Raw genomic sequence first — 27,871 nt, 5'->3', positions numbered from 1 at the left:
AAACGCAGTTCCTCTAGTGTTGTAGTGACAAACCTTTCTTATCCCTGAAGCTTGTGACCAGGAACTGGGCTTCCTCCTGAATCCTCTCCTCACCGCTCTTTTTCCCCATTCCAAAATTCCTCAAGGTGCTGAGAGTGAATCTCCGAAGCTGCTTCCATCTCTCGCCACTGCTGAAACCAACTCCTGCAAGAGAGATCTCAGGTTAATGTCCCTTTGGAAGGGGTTGTCTATTGGCTGAGGGCAAGTATTCTTAACCAGTTTCCCAATTTATTCTTTACCCTTCCTTACAACTGCTGGGATGTTCTAGGCAGCTCATCCCAGAGCTCATTCTTCTAGGTAGGAAGTGGAAATATCAGATAAAAACATACAATGGGGGTTCTTGAGTTAAAAAGTGCACTGTATGAGAATGTTTTGGACGTTCTGGCAGACTCATCATGATCAGCATCTGGACAATGCACAGAAGCAATTAGGAATTGCTAATAGATTGTTGGCCGATACAATGCACTCAGTGGAGTTTGCATTTAGAGATGTTCTCATTAAGCTGTATAATGTGTTTGTGAGGCCGCACCTTGAGTGCTGTATACAGTTTTGGTCTCCATATTTTGTGAGGAATCTAGAGGCACTGGAGATAGATCAGAGAAGGACAATGAGACTCTTTCCAGCTCTGCAGGGTATGAGCTATTCAGGAAGATTGAAAGAATTAAATCTTTTCCGTCTTAGTAGACATAGAATGAGAGGGGGTGTGACAGAAGTGTTCAATATCTTTTAGGGTATAAATAAGGTGGACGGCAGTCCAGCTGCCATTTCAGAATGAATCCATCAATGAGGACACAGGGTAATTTGTGGAGACTGGTTAAAGAGAGATTTCAGACAAACATCATGAAGCACTTATTTACACAGCGAGTTGTGGCACATGGAACAAACTACCTAGTAGTAGTTGAGAGTCGTACCTGAGATACTTCCAAATCTAAACTGGATAGTTATTTCAGCACACTATGTGAATAGGAACTTGGGAAGCTTTGTTGGGACAGACAGCCTGTTCTTGTCAAAAACATTCTATGTTCTAAAGCAGAGGTTAATAGATTCTTGATTAGTCAGGGCACCAAAGGTTATGGCGAGAAGGCAGGAGAATGGGCTTCAGAGGGATAATAAATCTGTTATTACAGAATGACAGAGCAGACTCGATGGCCTGAATGACCTGATTCTACTCTTAAGACTTATGGTCTCATTGAAACCTACCAAATATTGTTGACATGTAGAGGATGTTACCTATATTGGGTGAGTTTTGGATATGATGCGGTTGTCTCATCAGATAGACTCCAGTTTGGTAGAATGTAAAGCTGGGTCACTGGAGGAAATGTCATGAGTAAGTTTAAGGTCAGTTTCATAATTGCCCACACTGTGACTCCTGCTGTCACAAAATAACAAATTTCACAGCGTACATTAGTGACATTAAACCTGATTCTGATCCTGTTAGAATCATTAATGGGAATGGAGATTGTATCAAGGATTTAATGCATTGATAGTTTTGTAAGGTGATCCAACTCCACTAAATAAATTGGAGCTGATTTCCCCATTCTAAATCCTGGGATTATCCTAGGGTTATACAGATCGGAAGCCCATTTTATCCGTGCTGACTCAGCAAGTTGCCTACCCAAGGAAGCAGGAATGAAAGGGTTTGAGCAGCATTAAGTGGGTCTGGGCCTGTACTCATTGGAGTTTAGAAGAATGAAGGGGGAATCTCATTGAAACCTGTTGAATATTGAAAGGCCAAGTCAGCGTGGATGTGGATAGGATGATTCCTGTGGTTGGAGAGTCCAGGACCAAAGATGAAGCCTCAGGATAGTGAGACATCCATTTAGAACTGAGATGAGAAGGATTTTCTTTAGCCAGAGCGTGGTGAATCTGTGGAATTTGTTGCCACAGGTGGCTGAGGATGCCAGGTTCTTGGGTATATTTAAAGTGGAGGCCGATTAGTCAAAGGCCATGGAGAGAAGGCAGGAGAATGTAGTTGAGAGGGATAATAAATCAGCCATGATGGAATGGTGGAGCAGACTTGTTGAGCCAAATGATCCAATTCTGCTCCCATGCCTCATGGTCTAATTATGGGACAGCACAGTAGCATAATGGTTAACACGACAATTTACAATAGAGGCACTCTAGATTGAATTCCTGCCACTGCCTGTAAGGAGTTTGTACGTTCTCTCTGTGACTGTGTGGGTTTCCTCTGGGTTCTCTGGTTTCCTTCTTCAGTCCAAAGATGTACCTGTAGATAGGTAAATTGGTCAGAGTAAATTGTCCCGTGATTAACTCGGGGATTGCTGGTGGCTCAGCTCAAAGTCTGGAAGGGCCCATTCCACACTGTAATCTCAATAAATCAATACCTAAAACTGGAATTGAACACTGGGGGGGCAACACTGACCCAGCCCGGTAACCTCTCCAAACTGCCCCCCTCTCCCCCACCAGCTCAACGCCTCTCTGCGAGCAGCTGTAAAGCAGGTGACACCGCGGCTTGAGGCCTAGTCCTCACTATGACCGAGGCCATGCGGCTGCTCTGCCGTCTGCCCCTGCTGTCTCCCAGTAAATCAGTGAATCGGACTTGCAGCATTTCACATTAACAATGTCCGAAAGGGTCTTGCGATCACTGCACACCTCCTTCACTCACCAACTCCTCCAAAGCCTCTCTGATGCAAGCAGTATCACAATCTGCAGCAAGTCCAGCTCCTTCAGTTTCTCCACCAACCATCAACTCACTGATGGGGCAGACGTGCGCCACTTTAAGTTTGTAATGTCCAACAGGATCTTGCAGTTATAAACAATATATTTAAAATGGACAGTAGCTGAAGATTTAACATTGTCACAGCTTCAACCAGCTAAAGCCTGTTGCTGGTGAGGTGAGTGCTGTGGGGTTGATACTTTTGCTAATGCATGTGAGGGAAGGGGGGGCTTTGAGGTTTTGATATTTTGAACATTTTGTTCTCCGTTCCATAGGGTCTCCTCTCATTCACCAGTCTTCCAAAGAACAAAGCCTAGACGGGTTACTCTCTCCCCATACTCACCCCCTCTAGTCCTGGCCATATCCCATAACAATTCTCTACACTCTTTCCAGTTGAAACATGTCTTTCCTATAACAAGGTGACCAAAACTGTAAACTGTCCTCCAAGTGTGACGGCCCTAACAACTTATACACCTGTGATATAATATCTGTGTTGCTTCAAATTTTATTAAATACTGGATGAAAATCTAAACAGTTCCAAGTGACACTTCAACTCCTTGAGAGCTTGCAGCATATAAAGTGTCTGCACAAGTTAAATGCTGTAGGTTTGTTAATGTCAAATGTTTGCTGATAGTGGCTGGATTCTTTCCTGGCCTCAGGTACTAACACATGGGAACAAAAGACCAAAGAAGTCATTTGTCTCTGTGTCTCAAAGCTTGTGTAACTCCTTTCAAAACCATGTGATTTAGTGGCATGAGAATAAACAATTGAAGAGTTTGCCTATCTCTATATGTCTCTCTTTATTTATTAGGAGACCTTACCCTCAGTTTGTGGGACTTCAGCTAGACCAAGGAAGTTGCAATTGGTGTTGAGGACCCAGGTTGATTTCACAAGTTGCAATTTGGTTTCCCCCAACAACAGTGACAATAAGTGGTGACTAAGAATCATGAGCACTGAAATCTTCATGGAATCTTCATGACTTATTACTTATTATAAACTCTAGTATATTTGTGCCTTCTATTTTATGATAATATAAGGTTTAAGTTACTTCATTGTGCTTGTGTGTTTATTACCCCATTTCCTGGACATTCGAATTGTTTGGGTGTTATGGGTCTGATCAACCCCCTTTACAATATCCCAACTCCAATACTCAATGACCTGACTAATAAAGGCTAGTGTGTGAGCTTCTGTACTCACATCGCCAAGTTCAGGAACAGTTATTATCGTTCAACCATCAGGCGTTTGTACCAAGGGGAACAACTTCACTCAACTTCACTTGCCCTATCACTAAAATGTTTCTACAACCAATGGACTCACTATCAAGCAATCTTCATTTCATGCTCACAATATTTATTTCTTATTTATTTGTTGTATAATTTCTTTATTTCTGAATTGGCACAGATTGCTGTCTTCTGTACTCTGGTTGATCACCCAAGTTGGTGCAGTCTTTCGCTGGTTCTGTTATGGTTATTATTCTATAGATTTTTTATTGAGCATGCCACAAGAAAATGAAATTGAAGGTTGTATATGGTGACATGTATGTACTTTGATCTTTGTCTCTGTGGCAGCACTTCATGTAGATACTCAACTATTACAAATACCATCAGATGTTGGTGAAGAAACTCCTCCAAGTGGATCCTCGATTTCCTCACTTACAGACCTCAGTCACTACAGGTTGGCAACATCTTCTCCAGAATCGATTTAAATTTGAACTTTCTTGACTACCTTGTCCACCTTTGATGCAGCTTTCAATGAACTATGTACTTGTATTCCTAGACACGAGAGAATTTGCAAACCTGGAAAACCAGAGCAACACACGCACACACACACACACACACACACACACACACACACACACACACACACACACACACACACACACACACACACACACACACACACACACACACACACACTATGCTGAGGGAAATCAGCAGGTCAGGCAGCATCTATGGAAATCTATGGAAAGGAATAAATAGTGGACATTTTGTGCCAAGACTCTTTATCAGGACTCTTTGCACTCCTAGGGCACATTTTGCTGGTGTCTAGTTTTGTTGTCCTGTGGAACATTGCGGACATGTTAGTGTCGGAATGTGTGGCAACACTTGCAGACTGCCCCAGCTCATCCTTGGGTGTATTGGCTGTTCGCACCAATTACACATTTCACAGTATGTTTCAATGTTCACGTGATGAATCTGAATCTGAGGTCCTTCTATTCCACCACACTCCCTAGTGTCCTTCCATTCATTGCACAGATGCTTGGATATACAGTATATCAGTATTCCTTCATCAACATCTTCATTATGTGACATGTTATATGATATAGGCAATCATGGTCCCTTCGCAGTAATTGTTCTTGGCAGATTCTTCTGCAGAACTGGTTGTCATTGCCTACTTTTGGGCAGCGTCTTTACAAGATTGGTGAACCCAGCCATGATCAATATTTTTCAGACATTGTCTGCCTGGTGTCAGTGGTTGCATAACCAGGACTTGTGAATGCACCAGCTGCTCCTACGACCAACCACCACCTGTTCCCATGGCTCCCATCCCTTACACCTCCTTTGGTAGAGAGGTATCTCAGCCGCGATACCCACGTTCATTGTCACGTTCTGGAACACTCTTCTCAGGCAGCATCGTGGAAGTAACATCAGCGTACGGGATACTCAGTGCTACCTTCTCAATGGCTTGGGTTTCCACTGGGTGCTCTGGTTTTCTCCCACAGCCCGAAGACATATGGGATGGTAGGTTAGTAGAACAGAGGGAGCTGAGAATTCATCTAAACTGGTGGCAAATGTGAACAGGGTTGTAAAAAAGCTTTTGGCACATTGGCCTTCATAAATCAAAGTATTGAATACAGGAGCTGAGATGTTATGTTCAAGTTGAATAAGATGTCAGTGAGGCCTAACATGACGTACTGCATACAGTTCTGGTTACCTACCTACAGTAAAGATATAATTATGATTGAACAAGTTAGAGAAAATTACAAGCATGTTGCCAGAACTGGAGGACCAGAGTTATATGGAAAGATTCAATAGGTTAGGAATTAGTTTTTGAAACGTAGAAGATTGAGAGGAGATTTAATAGAGATATAGAAAATCATCAGAGATATAGATAGAAAAAAATGTGAATAGAATTTTACCCTGAGATTGGGTGGGACTACAATTACATGTCATTGGTTAAGAGTGAAAGGTGAAAAGTTTAAAGGGAACGCGAGAGGAAACTTCTTTATTCAGAGGGTCAGAAGAGTGTGGAATGAACTGCCAGCGCAAGTGGTGCTTGCAAGTTGAATTTCAACATTTAAGAGAACCTTGGATAGGTACCTGTGTGGTCAGGGTTACTGAGGGCTAAGGTCCGGGTGCAAGTCTGTGTGAATCGGCAGTTTAAATGTACCAGTACAGATGAGAAAGGCCAAAGGGCCTGTTTTTTGCTGTACAGATCTAAGATGCTATTAATTGGACATAGTAAATTGTCCTGCGATTAGCCCAGTATCTGGGCTGTGCAGTTCCTTGAGCCCAAAGGTCCTGTTCCGCACTGTTATTTCTAAATAATAAATTAAAATTATGACAGAGAATGATCTTAGAAAGATCAGTGGTGTCGGGGCAGGGGATGGCAAAGGGGAACCGTGAGTACTCGTCGATAACACTGAGAAAATAGACATTGCGGTCAGTGGAGGGAAGGGGGCCCTTAAAGTCAACACTCAGTCGTTCAAAAGGGCGGGTGGCCTTGACAAGTTGTGCCGTGTCAGGACGGTAGAAGTGCGGTTTGCACTCAGCGCAAATTTGGCAGTCCCTGGTCATCGTCCTGATGTCCTCCAGGGAGTATGGCAGGTTCCGAGTTTTCACAAAATGGTAAAATCGGGTAACCCCCGGATGGCAAAGTTGTGCATGAAGGGTGTACAGCTGGTCGAGCTGTGTGCTAGCACATGTTCCCCGGGATAGGGCATCAGGGGGCTCATTGAGTCTGCCAGGCCGGTACAGGATATCATAGGTGTAGGTGGAAAGTTCTATTCTCCACCGCAAAATCTTATCATTTTTGATTTTGCCCCGCTGTTGGTTGCTGAACAGGAACGCAACCGAGCGCTGGTCGGTCAACAAGGTGAACCTTTCGCCAGCAAGATAGTGCCTCCAGTGCCTAACAGCCTCCACTATGGCCTGGGCTTCTTTCTCCACCGCGGAGTGCCGAATTTCAGAGCCTTGGAGGGTGCGAGAAAAGAATGCTACTGGTCTGCCTTCCTGATTGAGGGTAGCAGCCAGAGCAAAATTGGAGGCATCACACTCCACTTGGAAGGGAGCGGTCTCGTCCACGGCATGCATCGTAGCTTTGGCAATGTCCTCTTTAATGCAGTTGAAGGCCGCGCAGGCCTCAGCAGAGAGGGGAAACGAGGTACACTTGACCAGGGGGCGTGCCTTGTCTGCGTAATGGGGGACCCATTGGGCGTAATAGGAAAAAAACCCAGGCACCATCTGAGGGCCTTGAGAGTGGTGGGAAGAGGGAGTTCTAACAGGGGGCACATACGTTCGGGATCAGGGCCAGTAACCCCGTTTTCCACGACATACCCAAGTATAGCAAGGCGGGTGGTTCCAAACACACACTTGTCCCTGTTATAAGTAAGGTTCAGAGCTGCGGCCACTTGGAGAAATCGTTGGAGGTTGGCGTCGTGATCTGGTCTGTCGTGACCACAGATGGTGATGTTATCCAGATAGGGAAATGTGGCCTGCAGTTGGTACTGGTCCACCATCCGGTCCATTTCCCTCTGGAAGACAGAGACACCATTCGTGACACCGAAGGGGACGCGCAGGAAGTGATAGAGCCTGCCGCCTGCCTCGAAGGCGGTGTAGGGGCGGTCCTCTGGGCAGATGGGGAGCTGGTGATACGCGGATTTCAGATCTATTGTCGAGTACACCTTGTACTGAGCAATCTGGTTGACCATATCCGTGATGCGGGGTAGGGGGTATGCGTCAAGCTGCGTAAACCTATTGATGGTTTGACTATAGTCCACCACCATCCTATTTTTCTGCCCGGTCCGAACAACAACCACCTGGGCCCTCCAAGGGCTTGAGCTTAGCTCAATGATCCCCTCCCTGAGCAGCCGCTGCACCTCCGACTGAATGAAGGCCCTGTCCCCCGCGCTGTACCTCCTGCTTTTGGTTGCCACAGGCTTACAGTCAGGGGTCAGGTTGGCGAACAGCGGTGGGGGAGGGACCTTGAGAGTGGAGAGGCTGCAAGTGGTGTCAGTAGCGCAGCTGTCGGCCTGGTTCTGGATGGGATGTGTGTGCCCGTGTGTGTGTGTGTGGTCAGTAGCGGGGTATGTAAAGAAGTCCCACAAAACTGAGGATTCCTGACAGTGAGTGGTGGGAGGGGCCCGTCATATATCATAGTCACACTTTCGAGATGGCTCTGGAAGTCCAGCCCCAATAGCACAGGTGCGCACAGATTAGGCATGACCAGCAGCTCAAAGTTCCGATATTCTGTGCCTTGCACCACCAATGTCGCTACACAACCCGCCCGGATGTCTGTGGACTGCGACCCAGAAGCCAAATGGAACCTCCGACTTACGGGCCGCGTTGCGAGTCCGCAGCGTTGCACTGTGTCCGGGTGAATAAAACTCCCAGTGCTGCCCGTGTCAAACAGGCATCTAGTCCTGTGCCCCTCCACCTGGATGTCCATCATGGACCTTGCAAGCTGGTGTGGGGCGCTTTGGTCGAGAGTTACAGTGGCCAGAGTTGAATCGCCGTCGGGGTACCCGGTCAGCATCGGAGGGCCGGGGGCGGGGCATGCTGACGTCGACAAAGATGGCCGCTCACATCCGGGGTACCCAGTCAGCATCCGAGGGTCGGGGGCGGGGCGTGCTGACGCCGACAAAGATGGCCGCTCACATCCGGGGTACCCGGTAAGCATCGGAGCGTCGGGGGCGGGGCGTGCTGACGTCGACAAAGATGGCCGCTCACATCCGGGGTACCCGGTAAGCATCCGAGGGTCGGGGGCGGGGCGTGCTGACGTCGACAAAGATGGCCGCCCACATCTGGGCATGCAAGATGGCGGCCCCCACGTTTCACCCGCAACGCTGCACTCCGCTCGAGGTTGAGACTTACAGACCTTGGCTAAGTGGCCCCGCTTTCCGCAGCTGGAGCAGGTCGCTTCTCGCGCTGGACAGCGTTGTCGAGGGTGTTTTTTATGGCCGCAGAAATAACACACGGGCTTCTGACGGGCCACCGCCGTGGTCAGGGTCGGGGAGCTCGTGGAATCGCGACTGGCAGCGGCGTTGGCGAATTCGCTCCTGGGAGCCGGCGGTGGCGGGGTCTGAGGTGTCCACAGAACCGGCGGGGAATCGCGCGACTGGACAGCGTCAGCATTATGCAAAGCAGCTTCCAGAGCGTTGGCCGTCTCCATCGCCGAGCTTAAGGTAAGGTCGGCATTTTCCAGCAGACGCTGGCGCATGTACACTGACCTCAGTCCCGTCACAAAGGCGTCTCGCACCAGCAGCTCCGCATGCTGTTCTGCCATGAGCATCTTGCAGTCACAAGGTCGGACGAGTGTCTGTAGTGCTCGGAGAAACTCAGCGCACGATTCGCCAGGCCGCTGTTGCCGGGTAGCTAAACGATGTCTTGCGTAGATGGTGTTCACCGGCCGCAGGTACTGTCTTTTGAGGGCGTCCAGTGCCCCATCGTAGGTCGGCAGGTCCCGGATAATGGAGTAAACTTTGGGGGTGACCCTCGAGAGTAGGATTCTGTGCATAACGGCGGGTTTGGTTGCACGAACCTCCTCCAAGTACGATTGGAAGCATGCAAGCCAGTGTTCAAAAGCGAGAGCTGCGTCAGGGTCTTGAGGGTCCAAATCCAACCTTTCCGGACGTAAAACGGTTTCCATGTTTTAAAACTTCCAGTCAATAAAATTGATGCACCATCAGTAACTCACACTGAGACATAAGGCGAGATATCGGCTTTTATTGACTGGAAGAAGGAACCAGGAGTGAGTGTCCATCATACTATGACCTGGAGACTGAGGCCGAGCGTCAGGCCTCAGATCGCCTTTATACAGGGGCCACAGGAACCACAGGAGCAGTCAGCAGGGGGCGTGTCCAGACAGGCACATAGTTCACCACGGGGTGGCAAGAGTCTGGGACCAGAGGACACAACCTCAGAATGCAGGGACATCCTGTTAGAATGGAGATGAGAAGGAATTTTTTTAGAATGGTGAGTCTGTGGAATTCATTGCCACAGGGGCTATGGAGGCCAGGTAATTGGGTATATTTAAAACAAAGGTGGGTAGATTCTTTATTAGTCATGGCATGAAGGAATATGTGGAGAAGACAGTTCCTCTAGTGCTGTAGTGACAAACCTTTCTTATCCATGAAACTTGTGACCAGAAACTGGGCTTCCTCCTGAATCCTCTCCTCAGCACTCTTTTTCCCCATTCCAAAATTCCTCAAGGTGCTGAGAGTGAATCTCCGAAGCTGCTTCCATCTCTCGCCACTGCTGAAGTTAATTCCTGCAAGAGAGATCTCAGGTTAATATCCCTTGGGACGAGGTTGTCTATGTTCTGATGACCAGTTTCTTAACATTCTTAACCATTTTCCCAATTTATTTTTTACTCTTCTTCGCAACTGCCAAGATATTCTAAGCTCCTCATCTCAATGCTCATTCTTCTGGGTAGGAATTGCTACTATAGAATTCCACAGTTAAATCAGCTGGTGTTCCTGGTCACCAAACACAGTCCAAGATTTACCTGATCAGATGTCACAAGACGAACAAACAGGAACCGTGAAAGTATGGGAGAGGTTCACAAGAATTATCTCAGAAACTAAAGGATGAGGAGCACTTGATAACTCTAGCACTGTACCTGCTGGATGATCTCAGGAACTGTAGGGTTAATGTTTGAGGTGCATTTGATAACTCTGGGCCTGTACTTGTTGGGAGTTTAGAAGAATGAGGAGGGTTCTTATTGAAACCTACCAAATATGGAAAGGCCTAGAGTGAATGTGGAGAAGATTTATCTCTTTATTTATTGAAATTCTGTGCAGAATAGGTCCTTCCAGCTCTTCAGTCACATCACCCAGCAATCCCCTGATTTAACCCTCGCCTAATCACAGGGCAATTCACAACGACCAATTAACTTACCAACTCAAGACCATCTTTGGACTGTGTGAGGAAACAGGAGCAACTGGAGAAAACCTACGCAGTCATGGGGAGAACGTACAAACTCCTTACAGTTAGTGACGTGAGTTGAAGCCAGATCACTGGTACTGTGAAGCATTGTGCTAACAACTACACGACCATGCCGCCCATGGTAATGATGTTGCCTTTATTGGGGGAGTCTGGACCAGAGTTCACAGCCTCAGAATAGAAGGAGGTTCCTTAGAACAGAGATGATGAGCAATTTCTTTAGTCAGAGAGGGGTGAATCTGTGGAATTTGGTGCCATGTATTTGAAGGTACCAGTCCAGGTAAAATGGAGCAGATAAGATTTAATGTGTGGCTCAAATCATGGTGTAGGTTAGAGGGACATGGGTTTATAGGACATTTGGGTGCCTTTTTGGGGCTGATGGAACCTGTAACACTGGGACCGTGTTGAACTGGAAGGGCACTCCAGTGGGGTAAGATTGGGATTAAAGAGGTATTTACTATTTGGCTGCTGGTTTTTCACAAGGGTTGGTGTTAGGTTCATTATGTGAGATGCTAATGATGTGGATGAGAGAATTGATGGCATTGTGACATATTTTGCAGACAAAACAATAATAGGTGGAGATGTAGATAGTGTTGGGGGGAGGGAGTCTGCAGAAGGATATCGACTGATTGGGAGAATTGGCAAGGAAACAGCAGATGGAACGCAGTGTAGAGAAATATATGATCATGCACATTGGTAGAAGGACTAGTTTCTAAATGGGGTGGAAATTCAAAAATCAGAGATGCACAGGGTCTTTAAGAGTGTTAGTGAATGATTTCCCCAAAGGTCAATTTGCAGCTTGAGCTGGTAATAAGGAAAGCAAATGTAATGTTACATGTAGTGTTCTCGCACAGGTGTAAAAGAACTCTGAACTAAACACCAAGCATAAACCAGTCTATGAGGTGGTCCCAGTAAGATTAACCGTTTACTGTTCACTCTTCCACATTAACGTATGGTGAAAACTGTTGATAAAACAATACAAAATATATACAGTATTTGTTTCCTTCTTAACATCACATTTACATCATAAATATTTGCAAAAGTAAAACTACAACCACTATATTACATTAAATTTCAACATACAGTCAGAATCTACCTACGCCATCGACTGGCTTTAAATACATTTCAACACAAACTATCCGCAACTCTTTAAATAACAAAAAACATAAACTTTATGAACCGTCATTACTTTTAACAGAATCAGCGTTAACATTTTAAATTCAACATATCGATTATCTCATGAACTTACGACGTTGCTTCACTAATGTTTCTAGTGCATAGAAAGAAAACTTTTCTCATGCTGATCCTGCATACATAAGCCCCCTCCTTCCCGTTTCTCCAAACCGGTATTTTCCCTCAAGATGCGGCGAATCCGGGTGTGACGTCATCGCATGCCGTAATATATCACAGACAACGAATTTACTTTAAACAATCTTAACCTTAACTAGAAAATGATAACAAATTAATTACTAAAGTGAAAATATAATAAACTAAACTAATGCCTTAAAGGCAACACAGGAACTGTTCAACAACTATCTCCTGTCCCAATTAAGCGGCAGAGTGTCCCAGATAAATTAAAGGGTTACTGGTTGAGTAGAAAAGCATGTTGTGCGGAGGATGTGGAGAGTCTGTAGACTGCTAGATGGATTAAGTGAGGGTCTGACAGATGGAGTCCAGTGTTGTTAAATGCATGGTCATCCACTTAGGAAGGATAAATGAAAGAGCAGGATATTATTTAAATGGTAAAAAATTGCAGCATGCTGCTGTGAGAGGGATTGGGAATGCTTGTGTATGAATCTCAAAATTTTGGTTTGCAGGTGCAGCAGGCTATCAAGATGGCCAATGGAATGTTGGCCTTCATTGCTAGAGGGATTGAAGTTGAGAGCAGGGAGGTTATGCTGCAACTATACAGGGTACTGGTGAGGCCTCACCTCGAGTACTGCGTGCAGTACTTACTTGGGAAATTAAAGTCACCCATAACTATAATATCACCTCAGAACTTTCTTTTCCAATATTCTGATAGTTGTTTATTAAAATCACTATCAGCACGAGAGGGTCTATAACATACAGTCAGTGTTATTCTTTTAACCTTATAGCTTTCAATTCTCACCCAGATATCTTCACTAAGTCTCGATTCATCTCCTATCACAAGGAGACTCATGTTTAAATTCTCTCTATGTATGTGGCTACTCCACCACATTTACCATCTTGCCTAACTTTACTAAACAAAGTCTATTCTTTAATGTTATATTCCTCACCATCCAGGTCAGCCAGGTTCAGTTATTGCTGTTATATCATACTTATACACACTAGCATGTAACTCCAGCTCATTTATTCTTAATAGTTCTTGCATTTATACAGGCCATCCTCAGTCTATTACTGAGGTTTTTCATCTTTTTCTGATCCATTTTTATATTTTTGAAGCTTATAATTGGTTTGTGTCCCAAAATGTTATTCTTCACGATGATGTTTAAACAGTTGAGTCCAGCCTCTTCCTAGTACCCTGCTCCTCATTCCCTAATTTAAACAGATCTCGACTAACTGAAGCATATGCCTGCCCAGAACATTAGAACATAGAAGATAGAAATCTACAGCACACTACAGGCCCTTCGGCCCACAATGTTGTGCCGACCATGTTGTGCTATACAAATAGCCAGCAGATGTCAATGAGACCCTCACCCATTCACTTGATTACTTTGAGTGCAGAAGCGAGATACCAAATGTTCAAATATAAACCGTTTCACTCTAGAAATCTCTGGCTGCTCTCCAGGGCCATCACATCTTTCCTTACATAGTAATATCACTCACAATAATCTAAATGCAGTCCGACCAGCTCCATACAAAGCCACAATACATTCTGGCTTTGATACCCTTGAAATAAATGCAAACACTCCATTTGCCTTCTTTCATCTCACTTACAATTTAACCCACAGAAAATCCTGAACTTGTCCCAAAGTCCCACTGAACCTCAATTTCCAAATTTTCGCCATTTTCTTTTTCTCCTTTTCTAGAAACATAAAAAGCCTACAGCACAATACAAGCCCTTCGGCTCACAAAGCTGTGCCACACGTGTCATTAGCTTAGAAATTACCTAGGGTTACCCATAGCCCTCTGTTTTTCTCTTACTATTAATTAGGGATCCCATTGATAGTGAAGCAGATCATAATGAATTGCAAAAAGATCTGACTAGTCAGGAAATGGAGTGAGGAACAGCAAGTAGTGTGAAGTATTTTGCACCATCTAGCCAGTGCAGGTCATATACACTCAATGCAAGGTGCCAATGCTGCAGAGTTTACTGAAGTTCTCTGCACAAGTGCATAGGGTAGGGAAAAAGGCTTTTCCTTAAGACTCAGAATGGAATTAGGCCATCAGGTCATCTCCACTTAATCGTGACTGATTCATTTTCCACCTCAACCTATTTTTGTGTCTTCTCCCCATAATCTAGTACAATCTTATTGATTAAGTACATATCATAAGAAATAGGACCAGGAGTCAGCCATCTGGCCCGTCAAGCCTGCTCTGCCGTTGATAAGATCATGGCTGATCTGGTATTGAGTGGGAGAACCCAGTGACTCAAGAATTGGAGGAATGTGAATTAATTGATTTATAATGATTGTTTTTGACCCAATATGTAACTGCACTAACAAGCAGGAAGGCCTGTCTAGATTTGATATTCTGTAACAATCATGTTAGAATTTTGGACACGGAAGTCGTTGAGCTTTTAGGAACAAGCAATTATAATATTATTAGTGTTGTAGCTTTGTGTAAAAGTCTATCAATAAAAACCAAAACCATTAAATTGAATTTCAGAACGGCAAAGTTGGTGCAGATGCGGCAAAGACTTCAGAAGGTAACTGGAAGGAACGGCTTGACATTGAGTCAGTTGAGAAACAATGGGGTTGATTTAAAGAGGTAATACACACAGTGCAGGAAGTGTTCCTACCCAAGGCTGGGAGAAGCAATAAAAACAATAGATCAACTACATGGATAATTAAAGATATACATAAAATTATTGAAGAAAAGACAGCTATATAAAGAATACAGAAAAAATAGTAATGAAGTTAACAACACACACAAATTGCCGGTGGAACACAGCAGGCCAAGCAGCATCTATAAGGAGAAGCACTGTCGACATTTCCATTCTGCATCAGATCTCACCAATATATAAAAGTTAACCAAAGAGGATTTGAAAATATGAGAGCTATTGTCAAGAGGGCAATTCCAATTGCCAAAAGGCAGGTTGAGAAGGATATTGCTGGTAATGCTACAATTAATCCCAAGAGGTTTTTTAATACTTTAATAGTAAAATAAAAGTCAAAGAGCAAGTTAAGTGTATTAAGAATACGAATAGAGTGATAAATTGTGCAGAGAAAGACATAGTGGATACTCTTTACACATGATTTGCTAAGGTGCTCACCCACAAAGATGTTAGTAACATGCCAGTAAGTGTAGAGAAAAATAAGGTTGTTTTAAATGACTTAGAGATCTTAGAAAGTGAGGTCCTGCTTCAGCTGAAAAGGCTGAAAGTTAATAAAACTCCAGTGCCAGCCAACATATATCCAATGGAACTTAACGAGGTCTGTGATTATATATATTAATCCCTAACATTTATTTTTCAAAAGTTAGTGAATACTGATGAAATCCCCAAGGACTGGAAATGGGTTAATGTTGTCCCAGTACACAAGAAAGGTGACCATTTTGACCCTAGTAACTATAGAACAGCAAACTTAATGTGTACTGTCGGTAAGATAATGGAAACATTAATAAAGAATGAGGCGGAAAAGTAGCTGATGAGAACAGGCATGTTAGCAGATAACCACCATGGGTTGAGAAAGGGGAAATCAAGTTTTACTAATATGGAGACGTTCTATGAGGAAGCAATTAAAAACGTTGATAACATTTGTTGTTGATATCATTTATTTGGACTTTCAGAAGGCTTTTGACAAGGTACCCCATGAGAGGTAATAATCAAATTACAAGAAGTAGGGATTCAGGGTGTGAATGGGCGCAGAAATGGCTCTAAAACAGAAAACAATGAGTTAAGGTGAGAGGATCATTTTCACTAGGAGATGTTAATAGTGGGGTTCAGCAGGGAGTAGTTTTGGGGGCTGCTGCTGATTTAATTTGCAAAAATGATATGGATTAGCACATAACAAATAACCTGATAAAGTTTACAGATGACATAAAATGAGGGAGATGGAATGATAACATTCAGGCAGCAGAATCAATGCAGTTAGATTGAAACAAAATCCAGATTTGAGCAGATAAATAGCAGATGAAGTTTAATGCAAATAAATGTAAAATACGAGGGGTGATTGAAAAGTTCGTGGTCTAAGGTAGAAGGAGTCAATTTTAGAAAACCTAGCATATTTATTTTTCAATTTAGTCACCTCCTACATTTACACACTTGGTTCAGCAGTCGTGGAGCCTATGGATCCCTTCTTTGTAGAAGATGGCATACTGGACCTCTAGAAGTGGTTCACAGCAGGGGTGATTGATCAGTTCGTGGACGACATTAGAAGGAATTGAGTTCTACAGCTCTCGTTACATGCGCGTGCAGTTCAACTCTTTGAATGATTATGCAGAAAGTTTGAAGTTAACTCGTCATTGGCTAAGGGTGAAAGGTGAAAAGTTTAAAGGGAACGCGAGAAGAAACTTCTTTATTCAGAGGGTCAGAAGAGTGTGGAATGAGCTGTCAGTGCAAGTGGTGCATGCAAGCTCAATTTCAACATTTAAGAGAACTTTGGATAGCTACGTGTGGTAGGGTTACTGAGGGCTATGGTCTGGGTGCAAGTCCGTGGGAATAGGCAGCTTAAGTGTGTAGGTATAGACGGGAAGTGCAGTTCCTTGAGCCTGAAGTCCCTTTTCCGCACTGTTATTTCTAAATAATAAAATTATAAATAAGAACAACCAACAAATGCCGTCTCTTACAGCAGCATTAACAGCCCCAAATGTATAAATAACAAAAATATTTTGATTTCAAGAGAGCAGAAACAGCAACAAAATAACTCAAGTTAAATTAAAAATTCTCTCACCGTAGCCGTCTGAGATTTTTTTGATGGCGGGTAAGAGATATCGGCCGCTGAAGTCATACCCGTGGTCAATCAGGGCCTCTCTCATCGCTTCGGCACCACACACCACCACCGCAGGGCAGCTGCCAAACCAGAAGGTGAACACGGGGCCATACCGCTCACTCAGCTGTGGTGATACAAGGAATGTATATTGTTTTTTAACATTTTGTACTCCATACGATGTTTGTCAATGAATTTAGCTGGAGGGGAGATAAGACCCATACTATATTCCTTTAGGGGAACAAGCGGCCTAAGCACAATACTGTATTTGTCAACAAGGAGTGGAGAGAGAGTTTGTAAATCTGGCAGGAGTAAATGATGTTGATAATGGCGAGGGTGGAGTGCCCTGGGACAGGTGGCAGAGAAGGAGTGCCAGGGGCAAAGGGTGGCATGGGTGCAGATGCATCCAGCCTTGAGACCCCAGGCAAGGTAATCTGATTCCAAACAATTGGTTTATTGATCATTATAGAATGTTCCTCTGGTGCTTCCCACACCATCCCCTCTTCCTTCCCCCTTTCCCAACTGTGACTCCCCTCTCCCTGCACCCTCTCCCACTGTCAGCCCACATTAAAGACCCACAACAGAACCAGAACCAGGCTATCATTACTCACATATGTCATGAAATTTTGTCTCTTTTTGCTGCAGCAGTGCAGTGCAATACATAAAATCACTACAGTACTGTGCAGAAGTCTGAGGGACCCTGGCCATATGTACAGTATGTGTCTAAAGCTTTTGCACTGCATTGTACATTGAAACATCAAAACAGAAAAATGTGTTGCTTGTGTCAATGTCCAACCCTAATTGGTGTGTGAATGTGTGGTGACACTCGTGGGATGTCTCCAACAAATCCATAGATTGTGATGGTTGTTAATGTAAATGATGCATTTCACTTAGTGTTTTGATGTACATGTGTTGAATAAATTCATATGAAATCTGACCAGCGCAGTACAAGGATGTGCCGGGGGCAAATCGCCACTGTTACCATGCTTCTGGCGCCAACATAGCATGTTCACAACTTACTAACCCGTACGCCTTTGGAATGTGTGTGGGAGGGAAATGGAGCACCCTGAGGGAACTCACACATTCTTGGAGAGAATGAACAAATGCTGGAAGAAATCAGTGGGTCAGGTAGTATCTGTGAAGGAAATGGACAACCCACATGAAGGCTCTCGATTTGAAACATTCATTGTCCAGTTCCCTCTGCAGACACTCTGTGACCCACTGAGATCCTCTAGATACAAGCATCTGCAAGCTCTTGTATCTCAAAGTGATGCAGTGCTACCCACTGAACCACTGGAACTATTGGAACTGATGACCAAAGTTCTGTGCCACTCAGAGCAGACATTAACATCCTCAAAAATTGATGTATCTCAAGAAGGCAGCATCCATCATTAAGGACCCTCACAATACTGGACATACCCACTTCTCATAACTATCCTCATGGGCACTAGCCTTCCCACCTGGGAGGACATCTTCAAAAGATAATACCTCAAGAAGGCAGTGTCTATCATTAAGGACTCTCCCCATCTGGAACATGACCCCTTCTCATTGCTACCATCAGGGATGAGGTAAAAGAGCCTGAAGTTCCACACTCAATGATTCAGGAATCCATCAGATTTCTGTACTGTCTAAGAACACCATCCCACTATTCCTCTTTGCCACAATCCTTTTATTGTAACCTATAGTAATTTTTGGGTGGCGGTTTGCAGATACATCTCTACCAAAAGAGGTGTAAGGCACTCCTTCCTTCCTGTGGAAGAATAATAGTAAGTCATTGTGACAAACATTAAGGGGTTAATGACCTTCTTCTCGTATGTGAATCTGTAATCACTTATCTGCGACTAATGTACACTGTGTGACTGAAATGTGCTTTGTCGATGGGATGGGAAAATTACTATGTCTGTGCTTCCTTGTTCTAAGAATCATCACATGTCTTGGCTTAGGAAAGCCTGATATACTGTCCTGAGAACTAACACTTAAGAAAATGCATAACCAATCAAGGACATATTCTAACGAGTTGCAGTTGAAGTTTTCTCCTTTTTCAGATTTAAGTGCTTCTTGTCACATACACCTGGGGTATAAATAATAATAATAATAGTGTAAACCATTGTTGAGCAGAGTTTCAGAACTCCGCTTTAGGAGTCTGGGCTCTCCATGTGTCATGGTTCTGGTCGGCTGTTCCCCTTTAAAACTTCTTTCTCCCTGATCATGCCCCAATTTCAGTCAATTGCTGCTAGTTACCAAATTACCATACATCTGGCTTTCATCAGAGACTGGGAAATAAATACGATGGTGACTCTATCACAGGTTGCCAGTTCGTTGGTCAATTCTCGTGTGTTATTTTGTTCCCTGTTCCGATTAGAACCTGTAGTTCTAAGTTCCACTCTAGTTTCTAGAGAGTCCTTGTGAATCCCGTCTCTTTGTCAAGAGCTCTCTGGTTTCCTGCTCTACGTTCAGGTCTACACCAGCCTCCCCAACTGAGTCAACATGCCAGTGTCCTGCTTTTGAGTTCTCCTCCATCGCCCCCGTGTAACACCATGATATCATGTCATAAAACCCTTTAGTCTGAAATAATTCTCTGAGTTAGCCTGATCTATTCTGCCTGCTGCTCCTAAGATTTTTTCCCCCAACAGTTGGCGACGAGGATGGGATCCTCAATCCAGTCTCCTAGCTGAAAGGGGGAGGCTAGAAGAGCAGGATCCAAAAATGAATCCTAGGCAGAAAAGGAGAAGCAAGACAGAAAGGCGCCCTCCAAGATGGGAAGAACAATCAGTCTCTGCGACCTAGCTGAAAGGGGGCTGGCGGAGAGGGGGCATAGGAAAATCAGTCTCCTAGCTGAAATGGGGAGGCTGGTGGCCTGACTCCTAGCTGAAAGGGGGAGACAGGTGCCCTGCGTCCTAGCTGAAAGGGAGGTGCTCATGGGAGTACCAAGGCAGCTACTGATTTATTCCATGACCGAACTCACGGGCCGAGTCTTGTGGAAAGACAGAAGAAACACACCAGTGAGCGCTCATTGTGTACATAGTGTGCATAAAGAAACTTTGCACTGTCTTAACCGAAATTGAAATCCTAAACGGGGAAAACGGGAAATGCGAGCAGTCGATCGGCTGGCGCTGTTCCTGCTAATAAACCGAGGAATTCCGGAGGTAAGACGAAGGCTTTGAACACTCAAGTACGGGTAGGAAAAAAGACCGCAAAAAAAATTAGAAAGATAAAACAGCACCACCAGCAAATAGGAGACCCTTTAGTCCCACCTGGACCCCCGGTGGATATGGTAACCAGGGAGACCGGAGGTGATCCTTATGCGGTAACATTCAGTAGTGATTTGCATGAGTGGTCACAAGGGGATTGGCTGTATGGGGGAAGTTTTAATTTGAGACTAATCCCTTACTGGGAGGACGCCACCTGAAATGGGGACGGCGACACAAATTGGGAGGCTGATTGCATGTAAAGACGTTTAAAATGATGTAAGGAAACGATGTAAAAGAAAAAGGAGATGAAGCAGCCTGAAACAGAGAAGGCAGGGGCTGAAACGAAACCTGCCACGGGACTTTATCCACAACTCCCCGTACCGGCCACTGCCCCACTGGCACCCAACAGTGAAACAGATGATTTAATAATGACGGCGACTGCCTTGGGGCAACCCGTACCCACTCCTTACAACCCGCCATGCCTGAAGTTCAGGCACCTGACACCCCCAGGGGAGCAAACATCACTGTAACGAGAGAAGGGTCTCAGGAAAGAGGATCTGAAGGTGAGGGAGCTGAAGGAAGTGTTAGCATTACTAGAGGTGACTCAAAAACATACAAGGCAAAAAAGAAAGAGAAAAAGAGAGTGGAGGATAAGCTTTTAACAGACACCTTCATTATATCTAAAACAGTCCTGCTTCCCCTTCTGGGTCCCCAGACCCTTTGTAAATTTGGGGCAACACTGCACTGTACAGCCGAAAGTATAAACATGAAGCTTCCTCAAATTAGGATCCGTCAAATGCTGGGCGAGAAAAGGACAGTTCAGAACCCAAACTATACTGTTGGCAGCCGGGTAGCAATCTCCGTGCTTGGCAGGTTCAGAGACTGTCTAACATATGGAGAGGACAAACCAATCTCTACATGCAAAATCTGCAACACTGTACTTGGTTAACAGCAGCCGAGAAAAGAAGCAGCTCCACTGCCCGGTCTATTGCTCTTGACAAACTGATCCGCATGGATACCCTGATTTAAACAGTAGCACTGGAGGCAACACAGTCTGTGTATTTCGGTCCCGAGGGATTAGGTCTCCTGCTAGATTTAGTGGAAGATCATAAAAAAAGGATTCCAACTAGGGGACGCCTCAATGCCTCATTTGACAGTGGCCATAAAACCACCGGCAAAGCCGAAAGATATCGGGACGATGATAAAACGATTGGCGAAAGAAACCAAGGCTGTTTATACTATAGCTCTGCCGGTACTGGGAGAAGAATAGAATTCTTTAACGAAAAGGAGGGGAGAAATCTGTTAAAGTCCGAGACCTGGGAAACATCCTTTGAAAAGCAACAACCACCAGTAGAAGACCCTCTACTTGCCCCCGAGAGCCTTAGAGCGGGTACAGGGAACCTACGGTCCCAGCATTGGGAAAAGCCCAAACAGCTCCGGAGCATAAAGTTACTCTAAAAAAAGAAAGTGCCAGGGCCCTGTATTAAACTGTACCATATGGCTACTGAACATCGCTCCAGTAATTGCAGCAAAGTATGCTGGTGAAAACACAAAGCCCGTGTAGCACCCCTATGTTACCCATCCCAACAACGGGCCGGAGAAATGAATGGCGTTCTGTGCAGGACCTAAGAGCCATTAATGAGATAGTCATCCCTATTGCCCCGCTGGTGCCGGACACCAACATTATGCTTACTTCTGTACCTGCGGGAGCGAGTACCTTTACTGTAGTCGATCGGTGCTCGGGATTTTTCTCCTACCTTTGCACGAGGATAGCCGCTATTTATTTGCCTTTACTTAAGAGAAAGAGCAATGTACGGGGACACGTCTGCCCCAGGGATATACCGAAAGCTCGGAGTTTATTCTGCAGCAGTTAAAAATGATTTGGCCGAATGCCAGATGTCCGAATATTCCACGCTAATTCAGCATGCAGGCAACATCCTGATAGCTTCTGCTATAGGGCCACAGTGTCTGACCGATTCTTTAACAGTCCTTGAACTTGTGGCGAGAAGAGGACACAGGGTGCCTGTGGAGAAAATGCAGTTTCGTCAAGACACTGTCCAGTACCCTGGATTCCAGCTCAGTAAAGGCTGGCGAAGCTTGGGAAGGGATCGAATAAAAGCAATAAAGAAGATCCCAGTCCCCAAAACTTTCCTGGGCATGGTAGGGCACTGTCGACAGTGGATTCCCGAATACCGGGAGAGCGATGCAGTAAAGCGTTCTGCTGCGTTGAAAACGGAGCCCGTCATCATGGAATAACACCTGAAGGGGAGAAAGCCTCCCATGACCTCAATGTAATGGCAGAAAAATCTAATCCTATTGCATTGGATCACCCGTGTACTGTGATAGTACCCCATGCCGTAACACTACTGTTGAATTCAGCTGCTACTCAGCATTTTACCACAGCCAGAAGGACAGGTTATGAGGTGATTCTTCTCCCTCGATCCAACTGTAGGTACAAAAGATCTCCGGCTATTAATCCAGCTACTTTAGTTCCATTACCATCTGCACAGCGGGATGGGGATGGCCGTGACTCTCCTCTCGCAGTGGAAGCCACTACTACTCCCCCACCAGATCGGAAAAGCGACCCTATTGATGACCCTGATTTAATTCTTTTCACAGATGGCTCCTTGCACCGCCCAAGAGATGATCTGTTGCTGGCAGAGTTTGCTACAGTGGTAGCAGAAGGTGCTACCCACGAGGTAGCAGAAGCGTACGCCTTGACAATAGGAATATCAGCGCGGGCGGCAGAACTCTATGCCGTTACCCCAGCATCTGCAGAGTATTTTGTGTTGAAAAAGTACCCTCCGCAACAGTTTTGCAATCAGCAAAGGAGTTATATTCGTGGCTGGTTTGACCTGTACTCCTGGCTGGAATATTCGATCATGAATATTCATGATCCGCTTCGTTCTGCTTCGCATGCAGGCATTTCCTGTGTGGAGGACATGGGTTTCATTGTGAGTCCACCTTCACTGCCACCGGTTACCACAACTGGCAGAAAGCTACAACAGCTTTCAAAACCCACCATGTAAGTGCAACTCATAAATTTGCTATGGAAGCATGGGCCGAATTCAAATGGAGAAAACAAGAGGGTTCAAGATTGGGAAATATGCTTGATAAAGGACATGCAAAGATTGTCTAAGGAAATCGTGAGTATAATATTAGATTTACGGTTATTAAGCCTACTGGTTTTGCTTAGTCTGCCAAACTGTGATTCACTTGATTTTTGTTTTAAATTCAGTAGCCGAATTAATTGAGGTTTTGCATGATCAGGGTACAATTTGTCCAACTCTTGGTAAAGCATTGCATCTGTTGTTTGCCTTATTTGACTTTAATAACGGTGTATCATTTGGCATTGTCTGTTTATGTAATGTGAACAGCAGTGGACATTGCGGGTTAGTGTTGTGTTTTTCAGCTGAAAAGCACGCATTTGTCGCTGATTGCGAGATTGGTACGTGATTCATGTTGTGCGCTGGGGGTCGGATGCTCTGTTGGTTTGTTTGTTTATGCTCCGTGTAACCCGGGTTGTTTCTGACGCTGTTGACACTGTCACAGTTAACTTCTATATTAGATCTCTCAATTTGCTGTTGCATGTGAATCAACAGAGGCGTTTATAGTAGGCACATAATGCTTGAAACTGATTTTTGAACGCCATGCGTCTGGCCTGACAAATACATATTACCATACAGCAATTCCTCAGCACCATCTCTGAATAATTCAGCCCCACTGTAGCACCAGCAAGAAAAAATCTCTGGCGCTACCAGTGGACGTAATGCACACAATCAATATATTCTGCCGATGGCCGGAGGAATTCTCAGCCACTTGGGTCTGGTTTACCGAGCTTTTACCTTACAAAGGTGATTCGGAACTGTCAGCCTTTGAAGGTCATTACAATTCTCGATAGTTTTATTTGTTGAGAACATAACTCACGCCCACTGACATAAAGCCGGGTAAGAACTCCAAAGGGCGGTCCGTAATGAGACTGACCCAAATGCATAAAAGTCGTCAGCGAGTGTGAACTTCAATCGGGACTTTAATTGCCCTTAATTTAAGGGTAGTTTACTGTTTGAATCTGGTGGAAGTGGTACAACTGTGAATTTTGAGATACAGCCTCTCTTGCTTCTTTTCCAGAATCTGCGTACTCTGTCACCATGAGTTTTGGGGAACCGCTGACAACTTTGTTGGTTGTTTTATTGAGCGTCCTGCTTCTGGTGAGATTCTTTAAAAACAACCAGCGGCAGAAAGGCAGGCTTCCCCCGGGTCCTCCTGCCCTCCCGATCGTCGGCAACCTGTTCCAACTGGATTTCAAAGCACCCCACAAATCCCTCATCAAGGTAGGGACAACGTCTGTATTATTTAAATACACACAGAGATAAATTTGTAAAAAAAAACTTCCCCCACTTGAGCAAACACGAGGAAATCTGCAGATGCTGGAAATTCAAGCAGCACACACAAAATGCTGGTGGAACACAGCAGGCCAGGCAGCATCTATAAGGAGAAGAGCTGTCGACGTTTCGGGCCGAGACCCTAGTGTTCCCCCACTTGAGGCAGCTTTCATTGACGAAATCGCCGAAGCAGCCACACTGAAGTTGCGTAAGGGCTGATTTTTTTTTTCTATAAATCACGGTATCAAATTACTAGAACCTCGCTATTATCCCTCTTTTACAACCATTTATTAATATTTTGTAACAGTAATTTTGCTCTGCAATGTTTCCGCAAACCAACAGTTTTTTTCGGCATTATGTCCAGGATGATCCACCTGATCCTGATTCTGAAATCACAACGTTCAAAACTGCAGGGGACAGTTTACTGGCAGGATTCCTGTTCTCTTCTCATTACTGACAGTAGGTCCGAAAAGACACCCGAAATGTGTACGCCTTTTTAAACCTGCGCAGCAGCTTTGAGTGTCCTACGGACTCGGACCCCAAGATCCCTCTTATCCGCCACACTGCCAAGAGTCTTACCGTTAATGCTATATTCTGCCATCATATTTGACCTACCAAAATGAACCACCTCACACTTATCTGCCAGTTCTCAGGCCAGTTTTGCATCTTATCCATGTCTCATTGTAACCTCTGACAGCCCTCCACTGTATCCACAACACCCCCGACCATTGTGTCATCAGCAAATTTACTAACCCATCCCTCCAGTTCCTCACCCAAGTCATTGATAAATTTCACAAAGAGTAGGGGTCCCGGAACACATCCCTGAGGCACACCACTGGTCACCATCCTCCATGCAGAATATGACCCATCTACAACTACTCTTTGCCTTCTGTGGGCAAGCCAGTTCTGGATCCACAAAACAATGTCCCCTTGGATCCCATGCCTCCTCATTTTCTCTGTTACGTACTCGTGACATATGACAGTGGTACCCTTGTCACGTGACTGGGGTTGAAGCTGTACTGGACTTGAGGTAATGGTCTTGTGATGGTGGAGTGACGTCATTTTCCCACCAGTAGAGATCATGTGACAGGATTTTTTTACAAGTTATAAAAGGTAGACCCCACCCTGTGAGGAGGGGCAGTTCGTGGCTGGATTTGCCAAGTTGACTTCATGCCACTGCGTGATTTAATGTGATGACGCAGTTTAGTTGAGGAATGAAGTTTTTATCTAATGCCTAAAGTTTAAAAGGTCATTGCCAGCAGGTTCTTTATGATTCTGCTAGTTCGAGAAATCAGTGGAGAGTGAAGATCGAAGTTCAGGAGTTAACGATCGAGGAGAATTGGTTTCTACGGTGAAATGGGTTTCGACCTTTGTTTGATCCTTATTTGGAAGGATTTCGTTGACTATCTTCGCGTTAATTCCTGGGTTTACCAGGAAGGATTGAAGGTAGTGGAGAAGGAAAGGTCAGTGCCTTTAAGCCGTTCTGTTTCGTGAATTCTTCGTGGGAAGTTCGACGTCGGGGATTGAAGCAAGCGACGTGAAAGAGAATTTAAATCGTCTAATAAAGTCTCTCCTTTTAAAGTGGACTGTGAGCATAGCGAACTTTTGGCAATACCACTTTAAAGAACTGTTTTTGCAAAATCGCTTTAGAAACTGTTTGAGCTGCCGCATCGCGGTTGTTTTCCGGTTACGTTAGTATTTGTTTACTTTTGGAGGGTTTGTTTTCTGTGTTTAATAAACGTGTTGTTTGTTATAAAAAAAACCCTTGCCGAACTCATATATTTATTGTTGCCTGAATACGTAACATCTCAATAAGCTTTGCATGGGGTACCTTATCAAATGCCTTGATAAAAACCACATACACTACATCTACTGCTCTTCCTTCATCAATGTGTTTAGTCACATCCTCAAAATTGAATCAGGCTCGTAAGGCATGAGCTGCCCTCGACAAAGCCATGCTGACTATTCCTAATCATGTTATACTTCTCCAAATGGTCATAAATCCTGCCTCTCAGGATCTTCTCCATCAACTTACCAACCACTGAAGTAAGACTCACTGACCTATAATTTCCTGGGCCATCCCTATTCCCTTTCTTGAATAAGGGAACAACATCTGCAACCCTCTCATCCTCTGGAACCTCTCCCGTCCTCACTGATAATGCAAAGATCATTTCCAGAAGCTCAGCAATCTCCTCCTTTGCTTCCCTCAGTAGCCTGGGGCACATCCCATCCATTCTGGGTGACTTATCCAACCTGATGCTTTCTAAAAGCACCAGCAAAACCTCTTCCTTAATATCTACATGCTCAAGCTTTTCTGTCCACTGTAAGTCATCCCTACAATTGCAAAGATCCTTTTCCATAGTGATCAATATTCTTTATGGATTGTCTGCCTGGTGTTACATAACCAGCACTTGTGATGTGCAGCAGCTGCTCATATGACCATCCACCACTTGCTGTCATGACTTCAGTTGACCCTGATACTTTACAAATAAAAAATATAGTGGCAAAGCTGAATTGTGGGATGGTGTTCTTGGACAATACAGAAATCTGATGGATTCCGGAATCACTGAGTGTGGAACTTTATTGGAGTATAAAAGTTGCATTGTTTGCTGTGTAACCAAAACTATGTAGTCAGCTTTGAGCTTGCTATTTGCTATGCATGTATCCAATTTAGTAGGAGAATGAAATCTTAAGAATGTAGAAGACAATGGTGTGTGAATGAGAGGTAGCTAAGAGATGTAGATTAGAACATGATTAAGTCAATGGGTAGAAACAATAGTGGCGGATGTACTTGTGATACGCAACTGTAGGCCGATTGGATATGCTAATGCAACTAAACCAGGAGATTGCTATAAAAAATGCTACGTACGAGGATCGGTGGGCAATCGGCAACTAGCTCAATGACTGTCTCAGCTTTGATTTCCAAATTAAAGTTTAACACTTATTGAAGAATCTTCTGCATCTCCTGGTCGTTTGTGGGGCACGTGAAACCATGACAAAATTGGCGACCGCGGCAGGACGGGAAAGAGACCCGCGGAAAGGAAACGGCAGATTGGGGACGTTCTAGGGACCCCCACAAGGCTAACAGAATTAAGGGTGCACCCAAACAAAAGGTAAGCGCTTTTTGCGACAATTTGGACTAAGAACTCTGTTGGTTTTGGGGAGGTCTTGGAGTCTCAGAAGTGTGGAACCACTGCCGAAGGATCTCTCCAGTCCAAAGAATCTGGCAGAATTGGGAGTTAACAGGAGGCTCAGAGGATTGATCAAGAACGCTGCAGTGAGGGTAAGTACAAATAAGTTAATAAGAAGTTAAGTGAAGAAAAATTCCACGTGGTGTTGGAAAATCCCT

General features: G+C 44.6%; 2 protein-coding genes across 15 annotated transcripts in view; one reads left to right on the top strand and one right to left on the bottom strand.

Moving 5' to 3' along the window:
* Positions 1 to 27,871, bottom strand: part of LOC132402257 (cytochrome P450 2C39-like) — a 120,161-nt gene that overhangs the window by 30,281 nt on the left and 62,009 nt on the right. For 4 of the 7 annotated variants that reach the window (XM_059985052.1, XM_059985051.1, XM_059985053.1 and 1 more), the window contains exons 1-4: positions 23,986 to 24,277; positions 16,914 to 17,076; positions 10,055 to 10,204; positions 34 to 183 (exon numbers count right to left, since the gene is read on the bottom strand). In XM_059985052.1, coding sequence (XP_059841035.1) covers positions 34 to 183; positions 10,055 to 10,204; positions 16,914 to 17,076; positions 23,986 to 24,060 — 538 coding nt within the window. In that variant the 5' untranslated portion in view covers positions 24,061 to 24,277. Of the gene's footprint in view, positions 1 to 33; positions 184 to 5,873; positions 7,470 to 8,272; positions 9,691 to 10,054; positions 10,205 to 16,913; positions 17,077 to 23,985 lie in introns of those variants that run through there. The other 3 variants (XR_009514862.1, XR_009514863.1, XM_059985050.1) reach the window with 3 other exon arrangements.
* The window catches only part of LOC132402262 (cytochrome P450 2C23-like), a 219,312-nt gene that overhangs the window by 147,772 nt on the left and 43,669 nt on the right, over positions 1 to 27,871 (top strand). For 2 of the 8 annotated variants that reach the window (XM_059985070.1, XM_059985063.1), the window contains exons 1-2: positions 23,095 to 23,286; positions 24,269 to 24,471. The exons of 2 other annotated variants lie outside the window; for them this stretch is intronic. In XM_059985070.1, the coding sequence (XP_059841053.1) occupies positions 24,289 to 24,471 (183 nt within the window). In that variant the 5' untranslated portion in view covers positions 23,095 to 23,286; positions 24,269 to 24,288. 4 more of the 8 variants (XM_059985064.1, XM_059985068.1, XM_059985069.1 and 1 more) reach the window with 4 other exon arrangements.

This window comes from Hypanus sabinus, chromosome 11 (genome assembly GCF_030144855.1).
Source record: "Hypanus sabinus isolate sHypSab1 chromosome 11, sHypSab1.hap1, whole genome shotgun sequence".
NCBI classification, from domain to species: domain Eukaryota; kingdom Metazoa; phylum Chordata; class Chondrichthyes; order Myliobatiformes; family Dasyatidae; genus Hypanus; species Hypanus sabinus.
This window is presented reverse-complemented; position numbering and strand designations above follow the sequence as displayed.